This window comes from Rhinoraja longicauda, chromosome 21 (assembly GCF_053455715.1).
Source record: "Rhinoraja longicauda isolate Sanriku21f chromosome 21, sRhiLon1.1, whole genome shotgun sequence".
NCBI classification, from domain to species: domain Eukaryota; kingdom Metazoa; phylum Chordata; class Chondrichthyes; order Rajiformes; family Arhynchobatidae; genus Rhinoraja; species Rhinoraja longicauda.
Genome location: NC_135973.1, coordinates 17,498,908 through 17,518,557, shown reverse-complemented (window position 1 = coordinate 17,518,557; position 19,650 = coordinate 17,498,908). Strand labels below are relative to the sequence as shown.

The following is a 19,650-nucleotide window of genomic DNA, read 5'->3' as shown; positions in this document are numbered from 1 at the left end:
GACAGGATGGCCCTGCAGAGAGTAGTGCGTTCGGCAGAACGCACCATGGGAACTACACTCATCCCCCTGCAGGACCTATACATCAGGAGGTGCAGATCCAGAGCAAGCAAGATCATGAGGGACCCCTGCCACCCCAGTAACGGACTGTTCCAGATGCTACGATCAGGCAAACGTCTCCGCTGTGAAAACGGAGAGGATGAGACGGAGCTTCTTCCCACAGGCCATCAGGACTGTCAACTTTTATAACCCCAGAGACTAAATTTTTGTCGACACTAATAGTAACTTATTAACTTTATTTATATGCTGTAACTGTAATTCTTTTTGTGCACAACCCGCAGGCATTGCCACTTTCATTTCACTGCACATTGTGTATGTGTATGTGACAAATAAATTTGACTTGAAATAAATTTGACTTGACCTTCTCAAGAGAATTTTAAAAGGCGGAGCTTATGACCGGCCATTTCAAATATACCAAATTCTATAAATTAAAATTTTAAATGATAAAAAAAATGAAGCACAAAATTGAGGAATTGGTTCAGATTCAGTTATTCCACAGTAGAATCTTGTAATAGGTACTAACCTTGAAACACCCATAAAAGGGAAAGCAGTGTCCAATCAGTGCAGATACGTTCATTCATTGCGGTTTTAATGATTGCACACAGCATTAGATGCTATTCAGTATTCACCAACTGCATTGTTTCTTAACATTAGGTAAGAGCAGTGAAAACATACCAGCTCTCGTAGGAGACCTACTGCTACTGCTAATCTTTTCAAATTAATTACCAAGAAAATATGGAAAAGTGTTATTGGAGACAATAAACTGCAACGATGCACAAGATGTCTTTAACCCGTACGAAAGTTACATACCATAGCTTTACATGAGACATCCTTCATGCTGCACAAGATATCCTTAGCTAATGTTATTGGTGCATAAGTTAAGGGAATGTTAGTGTGTGTTCAATATATTGCACCAGAAATCCTGAACTCACTCCTCAAAATATTCCCATCACTAAATGTAATGAACCTGCTCTCATGAATAATTCCCTTCAATGCCACAAAACTCATAATGCTCTTCAGATTGTTCAAGTTTAGGTATGCCACCTGATGTTTTTTCACTGTTCAAGTGAACAGCATGAACATTTCATTCACCAGCATTCTGCTGCTTGAGTTCCCGGTGTGAGAGCTGAGGCACAGTAACTGTAGCATTTGTTACCATCTCATAGCTCAAGTGGCAAAATCAAGTCCAGTAATAGAATACACAGAAAGGTCCCAGACTGCAGCAACTTGGATCAACGTTTTCATTGTGATTCATGAAAGCAACCTGCCAGGATTCCAATTCAGTGTGCTTGGTGTAGGAAAGGTGAGGGAGAGGGCAAGGGAAGGGCCAGGCTCCTTTGGAGATATTCATCCCAGTACACTGTCATTGAAGGCCAGGCAAACAACTGCTTTCTGATGCCCACTGTACTCCCGTTTAATTTCACCAGTCTCCACACACCACAACCGGGCAAGGTTATCTGAAGAGGCTGCATGGGGATAGAAAAGTGTTAGCCTTCATACTTAAAGAATTACTACTGTGCAAGAATGCAAATTTCTAGATTAAAATATGCCAATATGTTTTATGTGTCTATTACAAACTCCATCCTCTCAAACAACTTGCTGGATAGATTCCAAGCCACATGAACAACTTGGCCTGATAAACATACATTTTAAAAAGTTATTTAAACAAAAATTGCATTTATGCAGTGCCATTCAAGAGTTCAAGTATCTGCACATTGTACAGCCGATCAAGTACTACTGAAATGTATTCACTGTTGTAATGTAGAAAATGCAGCAATCAGATTGGACTTAGATTGGTTTTATGATGTAGGTTCAAAGAGTAATGTTGAACAAGATTGAAGAGGACACCCCTACAAGTCTTCAAAATGGCACCATGGAATCTCATGCATCTACCCAAAAAGAACAAATTAGTATCTTGCCTAAAGCAAGCATGTTACAGTACTCCCTTACGGCACAACCCAATTTACATGGTCAGATCTTAGAGTGAAAATTGAACTCACAGCCTTCTGGCTCAGAGCTGAGAGCTTGAACTAAAATGTGAATAATTGCCAGGTGTTAAGCACGGTATGTAGAGTCATCAAGCCACAATGCAGACATATTCCAAATCCAACACAACTCCAAACTGCTGTCCTCTGCCCAAGGTCATTACATCTAACTGTGTCTTTAGGTCATCAACAAGGAATCCATGAGCGTTTTCCCAGAGGTCCAAATTATGAATTCTTCCAAGTAAATCAATTGTACTTTGGATTGAGCATTTTTTAAATTGGGTACTAATATCAGAAAAGGACTGTGTATCGACATAAGCAGTGTTTAAATAGAACTAGTTCCTTACTTGGATGGTTTATTTCTCACCTGTGACAATATATTGTGAATCCCCGGAAAACGCACAGTCCCACATCCAGCCCCGTGATGTCTCTCCAGGATTATTGCTCTTGATGCTAAGCTCAGTCATGAGGGAGAAGTTGGACGTCCTCCATATTTTACAGGTCTGGTCAGCCGAGCACGTGGCAAGAAGTCTGTTTAGAAGGAATAACAGACAAAGTTGGAAAGTAATTTATCACACAATTACAGAGAAGTTAAAATGGAATTAAACTATACTGCACATTAACAAGACATGCGAGAGGGATTGTTCTATAATACATCTTCTTTGTAATAGTTTGTCTGATATATTGTACTGGCGGTATGTTAAACCATCTCCCAGGTCCATTTAAATGGTTCCATGTTCAGGCATTGTTCACACACTGTTCTGAACAGAAAACATGCAAGGCTAAGGACTGGTGCAGAATCAAAAGTTCAGCACAGCAAATAAAGGATGGAAAACAAGAAGCTAAACACAACACACTGCAGATATACTTGTCAAATATACGCTGGGAACAGGCTGGTGCTCTGAACATACAAATTTGGTGCAGGGGTAGGATGTTCAGTCCCTCATGCCTGGTCCATTATGTTATAAGATTTTGGCTGATCTAACAGTAATCACTATCCATGGTAAACTTTCATCTGCTTGTTCCCTACTCAATAACTCACCTCCAGCTGCCATTGTAGCTCTGTTATCAGATCCCACTGAGACACTTTGCAGCAGACTTTGACAGTGTCTCTGAACAAGCCACAGCAAGAAGGTAACAACAAGCAATTGTCTCACACTTAGAAGGCACTGCAGTTTTTCCTTAATGCTGAAATTCAGAGCTGAAACCTACACGGAATTATTTATACACTGCCAAATTACACATTTGATATATCCGTAAACTAAAACCAGTTTCTGGGGCAGAGATATTCTTGATTGAATAAAAAAATCTTTTGGAAAAATGAATTGCCATGTGTTTTTACTTTTATTGGGAAATTAATAGCATTCCCTTCTCATTTGCCTTTTCTGCAAATGCCTCATGGAATAAATTGATGAAAAAACATATTTATAAGGCACAGAACCCACTGCTCCAGTTTTTGCATCAAATTACTTTGAATCGAGCAGCCATTACATTAGGAGATAAAGCAACTATCTGCACTCAGTGAGATGCCTCCAACAGCAATGAAATGGTTGATGTGCTAACATGTTTTGACACTGTTAACTTAACCAGGAGAATCCTCCAGTTCAACAAAATCAAACAGAAACACAAGGAGACTGACACAAACTAATACATAGGGGCTTGACCGGCTGTCGTGGAGTCATACAGCATGAAAACAAGCCCGTCGGCCCAACTTGTCCATCCTGACCAAGAAATCCCACCTGCCTGCGTTTGGTTCATATCCTTGTAAACCTTTCCTATCCATGTACCTCTCCAAATGACTTTTAAATTTTGTTATGGAACCTGCCTCAACTACCTCCTCTGGCCTCATTCCATATACTCACCACCCACAGTGTGAAAAAGTTGCTCTTCAGGTTCCTATTACATCTTTCACCTCTTACCTTGCACCCATGTCTTCTGGTTCTCGATTCCCCCTATAAGATCACCCCTCATTCTCCTGCACTCCAAGGAATAAAGTCCCATTGGAACGCAGCCCAACCTCTCCCTATAGCTCAGGCCCTCAAATCCTGGCCACAACCTCGTAAATCTTCTCTGCACTCTTTCCAGTTTTACATCCATCCTATAGCAGCATGACCAAAACTGAACACAATACTCCAAATGTGGCCTCACCAACATCTTGTACAATTGTAACATAACATCCCAACTTCAATAATCAATACCGTGACTCATGAAGGCCAATGTGCCGAAAATCTTCTTGATCACCCTATCTACCCGTGATGACACTTTCAAAGAACTATGTACCGGTACTGCTAGATCCCTCTGCTCTACAACACTCCCCAGGGCCCTACTATTCACTGTGAAGGTCCTGCCCTGGTTTGACTTCCCAAAATGCAATATCTCACACTTATCTGCATTAAACGCCGTGAACCCCCAGCTCTCTTGTCCCACTGATCGACATTCTGCTGCAATTTTTGATAACTATCTTCACTATCTACAATACCACCCACTTTAGTATCAACTATCGTTTTACCATGGATAGACGAGACTGTGGAGCAAACCTACTATTCATTCCTTGTAAATTCTCATCCAAATCATTGAAATAAACCACAGACAGCAATGGGCGCAGTCCCAATCCCTGAGGCACACCACTAGTCAGGCCTCCAGCCTGAAAAACAACCTTCCACAATCAACATGTATTTGAACTAGCAGAGCAAGGCACATTGACAACACGATCTTTGAAGCTCAATCCTTTATCTTGTCTATCCATCTTACATTTTAGCAGTCGATAACACAAATATCTAGACTAGATGTAGAATTTTCATGTGTTATTACTGACAATTTTGGTGAGATAGTGGAAACAGATATAGCAACAACATTTAAGAGGCATCTGAACAGGCAGGGATGGAGGAACACAGACTGTATTCCAGGCATTATAGGCTGAACAGCCTGTTCCTATGCTGTACTGTTCTATATTTTAATTTAATTGAGAGAGCAAGTTGCAATGAGGCAAGTAGGGGCAAAGGACTGATGGGGATGCCTAGAGAGCCAGCACAGATTTAAGTGGCTGAATGCGGCACGGTGGCGCAGCGGTAGAGTTGCTGCCTTACAGTGAATGCAGCGCCGGAGACTCAGGTTCGATCCTGACTACGGGCGCCGTCTGTATAGAGTTTGTACATTCTCCCCGTGATCTTCAGTTTCCTCCCACACTCCAAAGACGTACAGGTATGTAGGTTAATTGACTGGGTAAAGGTTTTTTAAAAATTGTCCCTAGTGTGTGTAGGATAGTGTTAATGTGCGGAGATCGCTGGGCGGCGCGGACTCGGTGGGCCGAAGGGCCTGTTTCCGCGCTGTATCTCTAAATCTAAAAATCTAAAAAATGCCATAAGGAAATATGAGAAGCATGGGAATTAAAATTTTTATTATAGTCCAGTGAAATATGCGCATGTTTTTGGTTAAATTTCTCCCTCATATTCCTGACTTTTGATAAAGTATGCCAGGGTGTAGTTGTCCAGACTTGATCTATTGGGGCACCTGGCCACACAGCCTCTTCCAGCCTGGTCTGTGGCTGTCATGAGAGACCACATCAAATCCGTGGCCTGGGACAGCACAAGGCCTCCCACCAGCTGTCAACATTTTCAACAACATGGTTGCATGTCAAGGACATTCACTAACATTCAAAGGACATTCACTAACACGCACTTGGGAATTTCCCACTCCATGAGGATCCGCTGGCAGATTAGTGCAGATCCAAGTGGATGATCAGCCCCACTATTTCTGCTGCACACTTCTCGGTAAGCAGAGTCATTGTTTACCCAGGTCACACTTCCTCATGAACTACTTTGTAACTAGGATTTTGTTTTGAATCACAAATGAGTGGTGGAAACAACTGGTACAAAAGCACCTCCCTAACACCCTAACCAAGATACTGATGATGGGGTTTACTGCGGATTAGAATGTCAATGAAAAGGAAAGCACTTACGTGGAATCGGGGCTGAACTTACAACGAAGCGCATAGCGTTTGTGAGCTGGGATTTTTGTCTTGGGAATGAGTTGAGTAACATCATCACCTATGCCTCCTGTCAGATTCCACACATAGCAATTACCCTAGTGCGAAAGAACAAAGAAACATAATATATTAACAAGCCAGAAATATCAGGGCAAAAATAAAAAGAACCTATAAATTCCAGAAACACAATAAAACAGAAAATGTTGAAAACACTCGCAAATCAGGCAGCATTTGTGGAAAGAGAAACTGTGTTCCTCTGAACCTCCTCATCAGCCTTTGCATAATACAGATCATCCTTCATAATTTTGGCCACCTATTATGAGATTCTACCACCACTCCCTTCCCTTTTTAGTATTTCAAAAGCACCTTTTCCTGTGTGATCTACCTTTCCATCCACAACAAGTTTGATATGCAATTTTAAGATGTTGAAGTATATCTTGCAATGATCCAAGCCTCCAACTTATACCCAACTCACTCCACCAACAACTTTGCTGTTATCATCTCAATTTGAACTTGTCACGAAGACTTTTACAGTGGTTAAGGTGCCAGATCACTAACCGAACTATTGACTGCTGCCATGTAGCTTGCGTCTGGATCAATGTGAACGGCATTAACTGATACGTCTGGCTCAGGAATCAGCTGCTCATTGTGGTCCGTTTTCAGATCCCAGATGTGAATGGCTCCACTCTGATCACCAACAATCAGCTCTGCCTGCAAAGAGAGCAAAACCCATGAATACCTTCGGTATAATTAGGAAGAATCCAAAGCAGAACTTAAACATTGTCATAATGTCATAAGTAAGAGGAGCAGAATTAGGCCAGTCGACCCATCGAGTCAACTCTGCCATTCAATCATGGCTGACCTATCTTTCCCTCTCAACCAAATTCTCCTGCCTTCTCCCTGTAACTGTTGACACTCCTACTAATCAAGAACCTGTCAATCTCTGCTTTAAAAATACCCAAAGACTTGGCCTCCATAGCCATCTGTGGCAATGAATTCCACAGATTCGCCACTATCAGGCTAAAGAAATTACTCCCCATCTCCTTTCTAAAGGCATGTCCTTTTATTCTGAGGCTGCCCCCTCTGGTCCTACACGCTCCCATTAGTGGAAACCTCCTCTCCACATCCACTCTATCCAGTCATTTCATTATTCGGTAAGTTTCAATGAGATTCCCCCCTCACCCTTCCAAATTCTAGCAAATACAGGCCCAGAACCATCAAACGCTCTTCATACATTAACCCAATCATATTTTGGGAATCCTGCACCAACGCTCCCAAGTCCTTTTACACCGATTTCTGAATCCTCTCCCCATTTAGAAAATAAAGCCTTTATTCCTACTACCAAAGTGCAAGACCGCACACTTTGCTACACTGTATTCCATCTGCCACTTCTTTATCCACTCTCCCAACCTGTCCAAGTCCTTCTGCAGGCTCCCTGCTTCCTCTACATTACCTGCTCCTCCACCTATTTTTGTATCATCCGCAAACTTGGCTACAAAGTCAAGAAGAATGAACAGGTGTGAATGCATGTGAACATTCCTGGAGCTGCTTTTAATGTCCAGAGGCATGCTTGGCATTTTCAGTAATCAATATTGGACACCCTCAGGAATAATAACCTTAGTTATAGTGAAATGGAGGAACTAAGAGCAGAGAAGAGATTTAAAGATTAAAAGATGTACTGTATGCACAGGCTGCTTTATCAGCAGGAATTGCAACTGGAACTGGACACTGCTCCATCATGAGTTCAGAAGTGGAGCTAATGTATGCTCAAAGGCCATTTATAAAACAACTGTAGGCAGCTGTGCCTCCGGCACTGCCCTAAGCATCTCCCACTGTGAGATGCCGAAACGTTTGACTGGTCAACAGTCGCAACCATTTTCATTCACCACTGCACGACCCTACCAGTGAAGAGATTGCTTTTAATTCCCATGGTCTTTCACTTTTCATGTTGTCACAGGCAAATTCTGCCTTGACATTAATAACAATCATACCACCTCATTTCTGGAATTGAGCTGTTATGTCCACATTTGCCCAAGGCTGTAATGAGTCCTGGAGTAAAGTGTCGAATGAGACAAGGCCGTGTTAGGAAAGGTCAACAGGATATTTAAGAATTCGAAAAACTAGAGAAAGACCTTGCAAAGTACAGCAGCGCCACACACTGGCAAGTAACGCACTGTGGAGAAACTGGGAAACACATTTCCAGCTTCAAATGTCTGCAGTGGAGAGTGCAGAGGAGATTGCCAAGGATGTTGCCTGGTTTAGAGGACTTTAGTTATGGGGAGACTATGGATAGGCTGGTCTTATTTTCCTTGAGTGATCAAGGCTGAGGGGTGACCTGATAGAAATATATATGATTTTGAAAGGCTTGGAAAGGTAGATGGTCAAAATCAGTTTTTCTCTGGTGGAGATATCAAAAACAAGAGGGCAAGTGGTAGGAGGTATAAAGAGGATCTCAGGGCAAGTTTATACTTTACACAAAGAGCGGTTGATATCTGGAAAATACTACCAGAGAATGTGATGTGGAATCAGAAACGATTGCTATTTTTTTAAAGGAATAGTTTGGCAGATACATGAATAGACAATGCATAGAAGAATAGGATCGTAATGCGGCCAAAGTGCAGTGTGCCAAAGGCCCTGTTACAGTGCTGGACAATTCTAAATACCTTCATGTGTCCACTGGAAACCATAACATACTGAGTCTGAGGGGGAGTGGGGATGCAGTCTGTCTGTTGCAAAATATTGAACTTTACCTGATTGGGATGCAAGCAGACACAATTGATGGGTGCATTGACCTGGAAGATTCTCTGGCACTGCAGGTTACGTGACCTGTCGGGAGATAAAAGAATAGTTCAAGTCACAGATGGACTGGAGCAACAGCCGTGCCTTAGTTATAGTCAGGATTCAAGAGTACATCCCTTTCCCCGATTTGGCCTTCTGGAGACGGTGTTCCTGGGCTGAGGGGTGGGGTGTTGACAGAGGAGACAAAGTCAGGAGACAGCAATGCTGGCTTCCTGAGCCTGCATGAACCAAACCAGTTACTGATTTTGAAGGTCTGTGCATTCACTTGGAATTGGAGAAATACTCAACTCTTCCTTTCCTTTAAGGTTTTCCCATCCCAACTGGTACATACCGCGCTTAGAGTAATGGAAATTCAGTGCGGAAACAGGCCCTACAGCCCACCAGGTCTGTGCGGCTATCAGACCCATTAAAACTCATCGTACCCTCATCCTATTCTCTCAACTCCCATCAGATTCCAACGCCCATCTACACGGGTGGCGCAGCAGTAAAGTTGCTGCCTTACAGCGAATGCTGTGCCGGAGACCCGGGTTCGATCCCGTCTACGGGTGCTGTCTGTACGGAGTTTGTATGTTCTCCCCGTGACCTGCGTGGGTTTTCTCTGAGATCTTTGGTTTCCTCCCACACTCCAAAGACGTACAGGTTTGTAGGTTGATTGGCTTAGTAAATGTAAAAAAATAATTGTCCGTAGTGTGTGTAGGGTAGTGTTAATGTGCGGGGATCACTGGTCGGCGCAAACCTGGTGGGCCGAAAGGGCCTGTTTCTGCGCTGTATCTCTAAACTAAAAAAAATTACAGTGGCCAATTAATGAAACCACCCACACATCTTTGGGATGTGAGGGAAATATATGTGGTCACAAGGAGAGCAAGCTCCACACAGACAGGACTCGAGATCAGGGTGGAATCCAGGTCCCTGGTGCTGAGATTCAGTGGCTCTACCAGCTATGCTGTGCCATATTGCCATGGAGTGCTGGCCTCAGCAAGGACCAAAGCAGTTTACAGCTATTTAAAGTACTTTCAGTTTTGGAATTGTGCACCAAATGATCCCAAAAAACAATTAGGAAATCTATTTCAGCGACAACAGTTCAGCAAAAAGCTCTGGCACAGAATAATTTACATCCACCCAAGTGCAGGTAAGACCTGGATCAAATGCTATATCCTACAACTGCACCACTGTCTCTGCAGCACCCTATCAAAATGCAGATACAAGATGCCACCAAGTCACCTTACACTGGGTCCCCCAGTAAGTACCTGAGGTCCCAAATTCGGGCCATGCAGTCCTCGCCACCAGTGTACATCCAACGCCCGTCTTCATGGAACCCAACTGAGGTGATATTTTTACTGACTCCATCATAGTTGATAACTGGATTTGGGTTGTTTGAATTCAAGTCATACATTCGGATGTGCTGATATCCTACAAGAGAAGGCAAAGAAAATAAAATGCATCATTTTGGCAGATAGGTCCCACAAGCCAAATACCACCTTGCATCTGCACAAGCTCTGATCAGCAATAAGGTCAAAATACTGTTAGAACCTGCGATTACAGATGATGCAAAGATGCACCGGGCCTTTCCCTGACTGGTTACTAACAACTAACACTTTCACCTTCTGGGAAAAAGATCTGTTGCAAGCCACAAGCACAAAATTCAACAATCCAAAGGCAGTCTAGGGACTCTCTCCCCTCCCTTACCTCAAAGGCAAAGTGCAGTGCTCCTAAAAGTGGAAACAATGTTCATTTCACTGAAATTGCTTCCATCTCAACCACCCAGAAATCGTATATTAAAATCCACGTTTAGATTTTCACCAATGGAGGCCAACAATGATACATCTCAGTGCAGGAGCAGCCCACATGGTAGCTAATCAGGTGCATTGGTGAACGAGAGTACAGGTGCTCACCTGCTGCTGCAATCATACTGCGGTCTGGAGTGATTTCCAAAGCATTCACTTGCTGACAGCTTTGTTAAGGAAATGGAAATAATGTAACCTTCAACAATTCAAACTCAGCACCATACACAAGTAACTGAATAAAAGTTGAGTGGTGGTGGATAAGGGAAAACCTCAGTTTCACCGGAAAGGGCAACGGGACACTGATGTGGTTAGACATAATAAATTTACAAGGGGAGTTGAAACTGGTCCTTGACGGGGGAAGGCACACTAAGTGTGACACAAATATCTTTTCCCTGTGTGGACAAAGAGAGGCAAATGCAAAAAGCTATGTTAAACATTAGAATAAACTGAAAAAGACCAAATGAAGTTATAAATAATAGGGTTATACTGAGAATAGCTTCTGTGATTGGAAACCTTGTCACACAAACTGGTGGAACAGGAGCTCTTATTGGGCAGCTTACTATCCAACAGCATGATCATTCATTTTTTCCTTGGGGGGTTTTTCTTTCTTTTTCTCCCCCTATGCTGACTTGGACTCACACCCATTTATCCCCTTCAACCTACATTCCTTCCTTTAGCATCATAATTCACAACTATTCAATCGTTTGGCTCACACCTTCTATCATTTTATCTCTAGCCTATGTCCAACCATCTGTCCCCACCTCCCCCTCACCTGTATTCACTTATTACTTGCATAACTTACCAAGCTTTGTCCTGCCCTTCCTCGCTTCCACCTTTTACTCCCCCCCCTCTCCTCCACCTTTCATTCCTTCCCCCCCTTCCATTCCTCCCCCCCCTTCCATTCCTTCCCCCCCTTCCATTCCTTCCCCCCCCTTCCATTCATTCCTTCCCCCCCTTTCCATTCCTTCCCCTCCCCCCCCTTCCATTCCTTCCCCTTCCCCTTCCCCTCCCTAATCAGACGGATCCTGACTTGAAACACCACCTAGCCATGTTCTCCAAAAATACTGCCTAACCCACTGAATTACCCCAGCACTGTGCTTTAAAAAAAAACAACTAGATTCATGCCTTCATTAGCCGGGTCAGGAGTGCTACGAAATCTTTAGTAAAACTTAAACAACATTCGACGGACCACAGCTGGAATATTATGTGCAGTTCTGGTTGCCACACTGCAGGGAAGGCATGATCGCACTGGAGTGGGTGCAGCAAATATTAACCTGGATGTTGTCTGGCGTGGAGAGTTACACAGAGAGAGACTGGATATGTTTTCTTTAGACTAGGGGAGGCTGAGGAGGGTAAAATGGAGACATAAGAGACTGCAGATTCTGGAGCAAGAAACAAACTGCTGTAAGAACTCAGCAGGTGCTGGAGTCTGATTTTTGCTCTAGACTCCAGCATCTGCAGTCTCATATCTCTGCTTTCATGTAACTACTTAGCACAATAATCAGAACCCATTGTCTCTAAGAATCTGCTGGTTGCGATGTGGGAATTACATGTTAATTTAAGAGTTACGTTGGAAATTAACAAGTAATTGTTTGTGGAATGATATTCTATAAAACAATGTAATAGCCACTGATTCTTCAAGCCCATCAAAATCAACCACTGAGCTTTATTCTGTACCATTGTAACTTAGCTGGGGAAGATGATAACTTAATGTTCATTAACCGATAAATTAATATTCTTCAGTACAACAATATGAAGAAATAGTTACTGTAATGAGTATTTTCCAAATTATGGCAAAATCAACATCACGCAAATGGGATCAGTGTAGTTGGATGGTTGACATTGGTGCACACCTAGTAGGCTGTGTGACTATTAAGATTTCTTTCCCGAATCAATCTCCCAGCTAACATTGCTCAATTAAATTAACTGGTCCTTTACACCATTAGCAGTTTATTGGCCCATGCTGCTTGCATTTAGGTGAAACTGAACAACAAGGATACAGAGTCCTGATGCTGCACAGTCCGGGTGCAGATTCCACTGTGTGCCTGCCAGAAGCGAACAGTGTGATCATAACCAGCAGTGGCCAAGATGACAGGGTCACTGCCCACGGTGCCTGGACTGGTGTTCATGGTGCCAGCCTTTGTTGAGAAATCGCACCTGCAACAAGAAATAAAATAAACATGACCATCAAAGCTATGAAGTCGCTAACAACCGTGGCATATTCGTTCAGGTCCGTTGCCGAGACCTTAAGCAATGCCCAGTCTACTGTATCCAAGTAATCACGTAGTCAATCCTCTGCCTGTCCCTGGCCAGCATTGTGCAGTCATCACTGCTGGAGATGCACTTTTCAGTCGCTCACTGCACACAGGAAGAAGGAACACAGCCAGGTAGTGCGATTTCCCAAAGTGAAGGCGATGGATGGAGCAATAGCGAGCTTTGTTGGTGGAATAGCAGTGTTTGAGGGTATTTGATCCTCTGATATTGTAGGACACATGCGTGGTAATCAGGAAGTGACTTCTTGAACATTAAACTTTAAATTCTCCAACACCCCCCCACCCCACAGCTATGATGGGAAAGGGGTCAGGATACACCGTCTGTTGCTTATTGACCACAGCATGCAGCGCCTTGAGTGCTGGACGAACATCTTTGAACAGGGTTGGAGGGATATGGACTAAACGTAGGCAAGTGGGACTAACGTAGCTGGGACATGCTGGACGGTGTGAGCCAGTTGGGCCGAAGGCCCTGTTTCCACACTATGTCACTATGACTCTAAGCAAGAACCAAAGATTTGGTAGAGTTGCTGCCTTTAGCACTAGGGACCCGGGCTCGATCCTGACTACGGGTGCTACCTGTACGGGGTTTTACCTGTGACTTGCGTGGGTTTCCTCCCACACTCCTAAGACGTACAGGTTTGTAGGTTAATTGGCTTGGTATACAAAATGTTAGATTGTCTCTAGTGTGCATAGTGTGGTGTTAATGTGCAGGGATCGCTAGTCGGTGTGAGTTCGGTGGGCCGAAGGGCCTGTTTCCGCGCTGTATTTCTAAAATGAAAAAACTAAAGATTCTTTCTGCCTGGGACGGGATTAGATGCGGTCATGATGACATAGGTGAATTCCCTTGGGAGGTAAAAGGGCAGCATTTCACTGCTAGGTGTTCCAAGCGCGAAGTATAAGAGTTGAACAGAACCACCATGTCTGTGCACCATGTCAGAGTTTATCATGAGGCAGACACCTGTGCCTCTCCCTTCCTCCTTTTGATCATTCATCTCCTTCCATCCACATTCAACTACCTCCATCCACAACCTTTTCTCAGCCTCCAATATGCTCTTACCCGTCTATCTACCCATCCTCTCTCTCAACTTCCTCCAGCCCCCATCTGGCCAAAAAAACATTTGCTGTTGCCTCTTGTATACTCCAACACCCCTTTCTTTCTCTCCCACCCTGTCTTTTTATCCCCTCCCCCACCCTGTCTTTTTATCCCCTCCCCCACCCTCCCCTTCTTCACACCCTACAACCTCCTCTCCCCTACTCATTCCCCGCCCTCATCCACCCATCCTTCCCTACCCTCCTCCACCCCACTCCTTCCTCATCTCCCATCCCCTCCTCCTCCGTAACTGTCTCTCTCCCTCCCACCCTACGGACCCCCTCTCCTTCCCTTCCAGTCCACCCCGTCTTCCCTACCGCCTCCCTCGTCACCCCGTACCATTTCCCTCAACACCCTATCCCACCTACAAACTCGTCTTCCCTCACCCCCATGGAAACCCGCTTTTCCCCCATTCGCTACTCCTCCTTCCACTCCCCTGTTATCTTTTACCCCCCTCTCCTCCCCCCCTTCCTGTTATCCTCTCGGCGCTTTTCACCCCACCTCTAGTCTAGGCCCGTCCTTCGAGCGCTCCGCCGGTCCCTGCCACTAAACCTGCCGCCGCGGCTGGCAACGAGCGACTAGTTCCGCCTCCTCTGCACCTCGACTCCCTCCTGTTTTCCAGCCCGTGGTGGTGGTGGTGGTGGTGGGTCTGATTGCAGAAACATTTAAAAAGAAAAGGCTGGGGAGAGGGCAGGAACGGGGTGCTGATTGTGAATGATCAGCCATGATCACATTGAATGGCAGTGCTGGCTCGAAGGGCCGAATGGCCTGCTCCTGCACCTATTGTCTATTGAAAGAGAAAAGAGTGAAGGGGAGAGGAAGGAATGAGAAGAGAGTGAGAGGGAGAGGAAAGAAAGGAATGAGATGAAAGGAGCCTGAGGGAGGAGAAAGAAAGGAGTGTGATGGTGAGAGAGAGAGGAGTGAAGGGGAGGAAGGAACAAGAGGGAGAGAAAGGAGTGAGTGGAAGGGGTAAGAATGGTGTGAGAAAGAAGGTAATTAAAGTTAACAAGATTTGTTAAAAACATAATGAAACTCAATGCCAGAAGACATGGATTTTTTAACAAATGGGAGGGTAGATGCCAGAAGCAAAGATACTAGAGGAGCAAGATAGACCACTCGACCCTCAAAACCGTAGTATGTCACGACACCATTTTAGTAGGCAGAAACTTGCAGAAACATTTAAAAAAGAATAACAAAAATTTGTGAATTGATAGATGAGATATATTCTGCATTTTAATGGTATCATCACACATACTGTTCCCCCAAAACACTGATTACACTGCGAGAGGCAGAGCGAACGGCGGGTTTTGCTTACTAAAATGGCGGTCGTTACGCTCCTTTGCGGACTACACTTCGGTATAGGCGGCTTCAACGGAGTGGTTCATCTTGCCCCTCTAGTATCTTTGCTTTGCATTAAGTTGCCCCTCAGCCGCGCCCACAGTTCCCGCCTGGAGCACGCTGGATGAATGCTGGAGCCGTTGCCTTGCGGCAGGTGACAGCCAACCGGCCAACCTTGGCGGAGGAGGGACAGCAATCAGTAAAAACATAAAATGTTTTAAAGACATCATTACTGATCGTCGACTCCACTCCCAATGGCAGAAAGCACGATGTGCCCAGATACCTCTGCCAGTACCCAGCCAGATGAGGGAACCCCGTGGAGAGGGTGCGTGGTAAGTGGACGAGAGAAGGTGCAGAGAGAGGAAAGGTAGGGTAGGGTGCAAGTATGAGAGGCGATAAGGATCGGAGGGAAGGATGAGGTCAGGAAACCAGGGACACTGAAGGAGAAGGGAGTCAAGAACAGGGAGGATTAAGGGCGAGACAGAAGATTGTAATGGGAGCATGGAGGAGGCAGTGGACACTGATACCAGTGCTTGAACTCCTGTGTGTGTGGGAGTAAGAGTGCATATTCTGACTGGTACTTGTGCACATAAATTCCGATGTGTGCAATTAACAACGATTGAGCAGAGCCTGATCTTCAATTGCCTCAGACCCCTTTGCCACCAGATTAAAACCTCACTCAGTTAAACCCGCATAAAAGGAGGTATGCAACAGATATTCCACATTAGAAGAAATCACGCAGAGGTAACATTAATTTCTCATTCTGAAGCTTGGAACCTGGAACGCGGAATGCAAGGAGCCCCATGGTCAATGCTAACATCAAACAATCTGAATATCACTCATTTTGGATACTTTCACAATATGAGTAGACACATCAGGCAGCAGTTGCCCATCTTAAAGAATATGGCGGTGGCCCCCGAATGCTCAACACCCTTCAGTCTTCATTCTCCAGATCCTCCTGAATTCCCTGTGCAACAGCGTGGGTGACAATGACTGTTGTTTAATAGAGGGTCACTCTGTCTGCTGGTGCAGACAGTAAAATCTCATTTGGAGGAGTTCATTAGAAATGTCTAGCTGGTTCCTTGTGTTGTCATGATGTTCATTATCAAGGCATCCAGCTGCAGTGGCTGAGCAATACAAAGGAATATGAAGCCTTTTACTGAGAGAATGCCTTAGCACATAATGTCTGTCCATCAGGGGATCTGTGGTACAGCAGTGAGTGGCAAATTGTGAGATACATCATGGATCTGTCGCTTTATCTGGATTGATCCTGAGGCTAGGAAGATGAGCGTGACTGTGTACATGATCTCAAATGGCCAAAAGATCCAGGCATGCAATGAGCTTACTAAGTTCTCATATCTCTGTAACCGTCTTTTCAAAGCCTAGACTTCAAGCAGTGGAGATGGGACATGTTGGTCGGTGTGGGCAAGGTGGGCTGAAGGGCCTGTTTCCACACTGTATGACTTATGACTCAATGACAAAAGGCTGAATGGCCTATTCCTGCTATTTTTTCGTGTCCTTGAGAATATCTGTGTCTCTGAAACATTCCAATTACATTTTTCCTACAACACTGAGAGCAACACCTTGCAACGGTCTCTGTGGAAAGCAGAAAGGGGTGGAGATGGGAAGATGTGACCAGTAGTGGGATCACATTGGAGGTGGCGAAAATGTTGGAGGATTATATACTGTATGCGACGGCTGATGGGGTGGAAGGTAAGGACAAGGGGGACTCTGTCCTTGTTACGAATGGGGGGAGGGGGAGCAAGGGTGGAACTGCAGGATATCGAGGAGACCCTAGTGAGAGCCTCATCTATAATGGAAGATTATGGGCCGTGTTGCTTCCTGTGCATAAAGAAAGAATGACATACTCACCTTAGAAAAGATGGCAGCTATTCACTTCTCTCAACAACACTTAGATTGTGTCTTAAAATCCTGAATATTCTGCCCAGATTGTGGCGTCAAGCCTGAATGCTCTGAAGAGTAGAAACAAAAAGTACAGGTGCTGGTTCACAAAGTGTTGGAGTAACTCAGCGGGTTAAGCAGTATCTGCAGAATATGGATAGGTGACATTGCAGGCTGGGACCTTTCCACGGACTGTCCAAAAAAGGATCCCGACTGAAATATCACCTATCCATGTTCTCCAGAGATTTATTTCTGACCCGCTGAGTTCAGGGCCGTCTTAACGCATGGGCCTGATGGGCAGTTGCCCGGGGCCCCACGACCATAGGGGCCCCATTTTATCGACCATTTACATTTTTATTCCTGTGAGTAGTTGTCGTAGGGGCCCCAGTACACTGCTTTGCCCGGGGCCCATAATGCTGTAAAGACGGCCCTGGCTGAGTTGCTCCTGCATTTTGTGCCTGAATGCTTGCAAGATTTTTCCATTTGCTGGCACAGAACATTTTAGAGTTACCCATTCCAATAATCTCTCAGCCTGATTTAACTCCACCTTCATCAGCTGATTGGGTGGTTCTGGTTTCTGTGTTGTATAGATTATAGCTCTATACGTGCTCCGCTCTCAATCCATTCAGCTCAAGGGAGACAGAATAGGTGAGTTGGGACATGTCGAACTCTGTTCTATTTACCCTTCCTGGTTGTAGCAAGACTAAAATTATTCCGCATTACAACACTACTTAAAATGAGAGATAAGTGTGCATTTGATTTTGTTTTATTATTTCCTTGGTTCAGAAATTCAAAGAAGGCAACATATTCTTTCTGTTTGTATTGGCTTTCTTAATTGTAGCTGAATGGTGCATTTGGTGTCTTCAGTGTCGATTTTTAGAGTTTACCATAGTGGTTGTGAATTTACTCACTATGTCAACAACACTATGGCTTTATAAAGCACTATTGACATATTAAAAGGTCATGAGGCACCCTTCCCTGATTAAATCTCATCCAATTTGCATTTCTTCCAACAGTTTAATACCAGGTATTCAGAGAAAGGCATCACCCCTTAAATGTACACTCCCCATCACATCCCACCAATGGAAACCAATGTGCCAGGGAGAAGGAGATAATTCCCACAACCACTCAGAGTTTTGACTTTGGGATCCTTCTTCAGACTGATTGTGGTAGTGGGAAGAATGCTGCAAAAGTGGTGTGGGAGGGACAAAGCCTGGCAAGGAAAGGTGGATAAAGCTGTTCCCACTTCTCTTGCTCTTCAGACTCCTTCATGGCCCCCAAGCTCCAGGCCTGCTCCCAGCTTTTCCCCCGGCTCTGGCTGCTGTCATTTGTTTGTGAGATTGTGCAGCATACAACTCACAATACTGAAGTCTTAGTGTCAGCTTGTGTGCACAATTTTTATGCCCTGGAGACACTTTGTTCCACGACTATCCTGCTCCTTGAATGCCTCTTGTTGACCTGACTACCTCTATAATGTAGAGTAATGTCGAAGATGCTGCTGTAGATAGTAGCAGCTTGCTGGGCAGGGTATGGGGAAGTAGATCACGTCGCAATGTCTTATTAAAACCTATAAACTTATAACTGGGCTTTGTCATATGGTAATTCCCTGGAAACTGGTAAATCTCTCGAGGGGACAGTTAATAGTGCTCAGTGGTTTTAACTATGGCGACCATGCACCAGCTACAGGGTGGAGCAAACACATTTTACAGACCCCACAGAGCTTGCCTCTCCTTCCTCCTCATGTGGCATCACTGCAGCTCTCCACCCATCATTGTAAGAGTACAGCATTAACCTGTAGACAAACCCGCTTGACAACTAACATATACTTCTGTAAATTCCAGTGTTCAGGTGATCTATATCCTTCAATCCATGCCAACCAGGATTGTTTTTAAAAACTGTTGGGTACAGTACTCTCTCCATTTATCACCCAAGGGCAGCACTGAAAGAATAATTAACTGGTTCTGCCAGGAAGAATGTGGGACTGTGTGATTTTTGCTTAAGCCATTGTTTTGAGAATTTAAACTACACCCATGTTTACGTGAGTGTGGAAGTCTCTGATCTTTCTTCAGCTGTCAGAGAAAATGTTCCCTCCCTTACAGCTTGTGAATTGTGAGACAGCTTGGTCGACATAACCACGTGCTATTTCAGTAACTACCTGAGAGGCGGGGGCATGGAACAGTCGGGTGGATTACGGGTGCGTGGTTGGGGTCAAGGGCAGGGGGATAGGTGGTGGAGGCAAATGGGCAAGGATAAACATTGGCATTCAATGGGGTTTTTTTGCTCAATAACCTGTAACACTAAACTACTTAGAAGGATTATAAGAAAATAACTGCAGATGCTGGTACAAATCGAAGGTATTTATTCACAAAATGCTGGAGTAACTCAGCAGGTCAGGCAGCATCTCGGGAGAGAAGGAATGGGTGACGTTTCGGGTCGA

At 44.5% G+C, this 19,650-nt stretch overlaps 2 protein-coding genes across 6 annotated transcripts in view; one reads left to right on the top strand and one right to left on the bottom strand.

The window, feature by feature from the left end:
• Positions 1 to 310: 310 nt before the first annotated feature.
• Positions 311 to 15,437, bottom strand: mlst8 (MTOR associated protein, LST8 homolog (S. cerevisiae)). 4 transcript variants are annotated; one of them, XM_078417878.1, is made up of 10 exons: positions 15,401 to 15,437; positions 15,289 to 15,368; positions 12,611 to 12,767; positions 10,719 to 10,770; positions 10,074 to 10,236; positions 8,778 to 8,853; positions 6,586 to 6,738; positions 6,001 to 6,125; positions 2,410 to 2,573; positions 311 to 1,523 (listed from the first exon to the last, which is right to left on the bottom strand). In XM_078417878.1, exons 3-10 carry the CDS (start codon positions 12,737 to 12,739, stop codon positions 1,405 to 1,407), a joined length of 981 nt encoding a protein of 326 aa, XP_078274004.1. In that variant the 5' UTR covers positions 12,740 to 12,767; positions 15,289 to 15,368; positions 15,401 to 15,437; the 3' UTR covers positions 311 to 1,404. The 4 variants fall into 4 exon arrangements, with proteins under 4 accessions (XP_078274004.1, XP_078274005.1, XP_078274002.1 ...); XM_078417879.1 differs by having other exon boundaries at positions 15,289 to 15,411; XM_078417876.1 differs by lacking the exons at positions 15,289 to 15,368; positions 15,401 to 15,437 and adding an exon at positions 14,475 to 14,944.
• The window catches only part of LOC144603975 (hexosaminidase D-like), a 37,390-nt gene continuing 33,081 nt past the window's right edge, over positions 15,342 to 19,650 (top strand). For both annotated transcript variants that reach the window (XM_078417875.1, XM_078417874.1), the window contains exon 1: positions 15,342 to 15,643. In XM_078417875.1, coding sequence (XP_078274001.1) covers positions 15,615 to 15,643 — 29 coding nt within the window. In that variant the 5' untranslated portion in view covers positions 15,342 to 15,614. The remainder of the gene's footprint in view (positions 15,644 to 19,650) is intronic.